This window comes from Oratosquilla oratoria, chromosome 31 (genome assembly GCF_046742065.1).
Source record: "Oratosquilla oratoria isolate Oo_2021 chromosome 31, ASM4674206v1, whole genome shotgun sequence".
NCBI lineage: Eukaryota > Metazoa > Arthropoda > Malacostraca > Stomatopoda > Squillidae > Oratosquilla > Oratosquilla oratoria.
The window spans coordinates 36860749-36864653 of NC_134807.1; the positions used below are offsets into that span (position 1 = coordinate 36860749).

Consider the following 3905-nt stretch of genomic DNA (forward strand, 5'->3'; position numbering starts at 1 on the left):
TGAACTCTGCACTCGACCATTTCCAATTTGTAAGAGCCATTGTGAGAAAACTTGTTCGTTTTCATTAGTCCTCATATTCTGAGAGAGTTTAAGTTGATGAAAATTGTGCCACATTGGAGACTTCTTTAGGCATACATCCAATACTGCAGCAGGTGGAGCTCTAGGAACCACAGGCAGAACTTGCCTGAAGTCTCCTCCTAATATGATGACTTTACCACCAAATATGCTATTATTATTCATAATATCTTGTAAACAATTATCAATAGCATTCAATGCATATCGAGGGATCATCGACGCCTCATCAATAATGAAGACTTTCACCTGCCTGAGAATATTGGCTTGGTCAGAATTAGGCGGAATATTGCAGGTAATTGTCTCAGTCAAAGGAACAGGAAGTTTGAAGATACTGTGAAGAGTTTTTCCATTTTTCAATAGTGTTGCTGCAATACCTGTCCAAGCAGAAGTACTAACAGCCACATTTTGAGCCACCAGGTAATCATGAATCATAATGAATAGAAAAGTTTTGCCAGAGCCGCCAGGTGCATCCAAGTAAAACAGTCGGTGGTTGGTTTCTAATCCTCTATCTATTTCACTTACAGCGTTAATGACACTATCAAATACATATCTTTGCTCAATATTTAGTACTTCAGGATTGACTTCTTGAATTTCTTCCATATGTTGAATGGCAGGAGGCTCACTGATTGGTTCTGGCAGACCAAGCATTGCACAATTCATGCCGTTTTCATTCAAAATCATGTTTATGTGATGCACAGCGATATTTTCTGCAACATTATTATCATATTGGCATAAAAGGTCCTCTATCATAAGATGTTTGTTATCATTCCATTATTGTAAGGCATTTTGTGGTGTATTGAATAAACAAATAATTGCAAACATGTTAAGAAGCTGTCGTGGCATTTGATATATAGCTGCCTCACTCAAAGCCATTTCTAGTTCGTTGTCATCTTCAAGCAGTTGCAATCGAATACAGGCATCCTTAAAGGTCGGCAACTGTTCACCTCCTACAGTTTTCAAGTCATCAAAAGAAGTTGCACCTGGTACATGAAGAAGAAGCATCCTTAAATGGAATTTCTCAGCATTTCTAGGACTGGCAGAGTACATTCTCGTTACAATCTGTCGGTGACGTTGTCTTCTGGTCCAAGTGTTGCTTTGGTTATTAAGTACATAATATTCAGGGATATCAATATAAAGGTAGGCTCTTGCATCCACGTCACTTTGGTTAAGTTTGAACCATGCAGTTAATTGCGTGTCTTGTCCTTCTGCACGGGCAGCAGCCTGTCTTTGTTCGCCCGGCTTATAATAAACTTGTTGCTGGTCAGGCAAATGGAGTGCCAGTCGGTAAACTGTGTGCGACTATCCATACATTTTATATTCTGACAAACGCCAAAATGCTTAAGGCGGAGATACGTATCTACACGAAATATATTGTTTAATTTCATTATATTCATTTTCATTAGTTTGATTGTTGTTCATATTCATTTACATCATTGCGCAATCATGTCCTTTATAGACATATTTGAAAAGATATTTCACACTTTTTACCAATATACACACTTCTACATTAATGTGAGCACCATATTTTCTGAGTAAATATTTATTATATGGTACTACAAACCGGCAGTCAACCTCATGGACGCCCACTCTAACAGAATCTCCATTATTTCTGCGTCTGTAAAAATGATATCCAGAAACATTTGTTATAGTCTCCTCCTGATACGGCATAGGAAATTTCTTTTGACACTCTCCCTCTACCATACAGATTGAATTGGGATTAAATGTACCGCAGGGTCCATGAATCATGAGTTTTTTCACTAATTCTCTCAATTCTGGATCATGTTCTGATGGTAATTCAGCTGAAACAATATTATCAATTTGTTCTTTAGTTCTAATTTTATCTTCTTCACGCAGCATGATTAGCATGTGACAATGCGGGAGACCTCTTTTCTGAAATTCAATAACATGTATCGCAGCAATAGGTACCCCAAGTACATGGCTGTCCTTTATGTCAATCATTAACTCATTGAGATGTTGTTTGAAAACTCGTGCCAACAAATCAGGTCTGTTCTGTGCAGTTTCATGAGGTTGTAAGTTTTCAGTTACTTCTCGACATTTTGGATTGCAAGTATATGTTATAAATAAATCAGGCCTTCCATACTTGCAAACTATTGCCATTGCATCTTGATAGCATTGTTGCATATTTCGTGGGCTCCCTGTGAAGGATGATGGCAAAATGACAGGTACTCCAGGATCTTCATTTTCATTATTTCTTGCAAGGTGATCCATCAAACCTGAATACATTGCAACTCTTAGTTGTGCTTGATTTTCTGCAATGAATTTCAAACGACAACCCTCTACTTTAACATAAGCATCAACTATATATTGCTGAAATATTTTTCCACCACTGAAGCCACCTCTTATAGCTAGACGATATGCATGAAATTCCTGCATAGTAACCTTCTTACGAACTCTAGTTTGCCTATTTTCTACATGAGTAATGTTTATATGCCATCCGAATTCACCATGAGGAAAGAGGAGAGGGTAAATCATTGGATCAAGATGGCAAGAGAAGTAGGATATCCTCTCCCTCTGTTGTCCTTCAGGGTACACTATAATGTCACGTTGGACAGGAGGTGCTCCATCATCACCGACAAATATTGCTGCAATTTCATCATTTGTTGGATTATAATATCTCCTCGCATCAGGGCCGGCAATAAATTGCATGGTTATTTTTCTGGGAGGCATATTATGTAATGTAGCTTTCTGTTGCTCTTCAAGTTCGACAGTTCTCATGTTTTTATATGCCCCTACAAAAGGATTATCGACCATTGCTTGAGATATTTTTTCGAAAACTGAATATAAGCAATTAGAATTTTGATTAGCATTTGACCTCAGATTTAATGCTTCATTTGTTTCAATTATATAGAGCTGTCCATATTTTCTTTCTTCATTTTCATTTGGATGTAAATTTGTTGCATAATGATATATTTGTCCTTGCAATCGAAAACAATATGGACCATGTCCTGGAGGTGGCTTCACTTCAGCGCCGAAGGAAGCAAAGGCAAAGGAGGAGTTATAATTTCTAATGTTGTTTCTAAAGTTGCTAGAATCCCTGTCATTTCCTTCGAACAATTTCCTTAGAATGACCGGATATTCTTGGAGGGGCTCAAGTGATACTTTTCCATTATTTCCCTGAAATCGGAGAGCCTAGCAGTGTTCACAAATAACATTCATTGGCCCAATATAGAATCTATCAGGATTTATAAATTGGACACCATCCGCATTATTTCTCCGTATTTTATTTCTATTTCTCCTATTTTCAAGGTTCATCAGTCGTTCTTCTTCAGTCATGTTGTTTCTTCTAACTCTCATCTGTTGTCTGTTGATGCTTCGTTGCGATTGTCTTTCTTCTTCATCCATTGCATCTCTTCTTGCTCGCATCCGTTCTCTTGCTTGAGTGTTATGCAGTTCTCTTTCTTCTTCATTCATTTTATTCATTCTTCCTTGCATTAGTTCTCTACTACGATTATTAAATGCATTTCTCTCCTCTTCGCTCATTTGATCCCTCGTTCTTCGCATTTGTTCTCTGTTTCTATTTCGTTGGGCTTGTCTTTCATTCTCTCTGAACTGCTCTCGTCTCCTTCTTTGTCGTTCCCTGGCTGCCTCTCTTCGCTGCCTTCTTCGTTCGTCCATACTGCAGGTAAACACATAAGGAACAATTAATAACCATCAGACTTTTTTCCCAATTCGATCGATCGACTAATTCAGATTTCGACGACTATACCTTACTTTGTAAATGCTTTAGATTAAAATTGGCTCCAATTTATGAGTAGCATACAAAACAATTGAACTTTTTGAACAAATATTCGGAAGGTCGTTGCGGAACC

The 3905-nt window shown here is 37.8% G+C and overlaps 1 protein-coding gene across 1 annotated transcript; it reads right to left on the minus strand.

The window, feature by feature from the left end:
• Nucleotides 1-846: 846 nt before the first annotated feature.
• LOC143041602 (uncharacterized) lies at nt 847-2469 on the minus strand. Its single transcript, XM_076213610.1, has 2 exons — nt 1564-2469; nt 847-1374 (listed from the first exon to the last, which is right to left on the minus strand). Exons 1-2 carry the CDS (start codon nt 2467-2469, stop codon nt 847-849), a joined length of 1434 nt encoding a protein of 477 aa, XP_076069725.1.
• Nucleotides 2470-3905: the final 1436 nt, after the last annotated feature.

Excerpts from the sequence above, each read along its gene's own strand:
- LOC143041602 (XM_076213610.1), bottom strand. The coding sequence starts at position 2,469 with ATGCAGGAATTTCATGCATATCGTCTAGCTATAAGAGGTGGCTTCAGT. Across the intron at positions 1,375-1,563 it reads ATGTAGAAGTGTGTATATTG|TCGCACACAGTTTACCGACT; the intron begins GTAAAAAGTGTG and ends ATGTATGGATAG.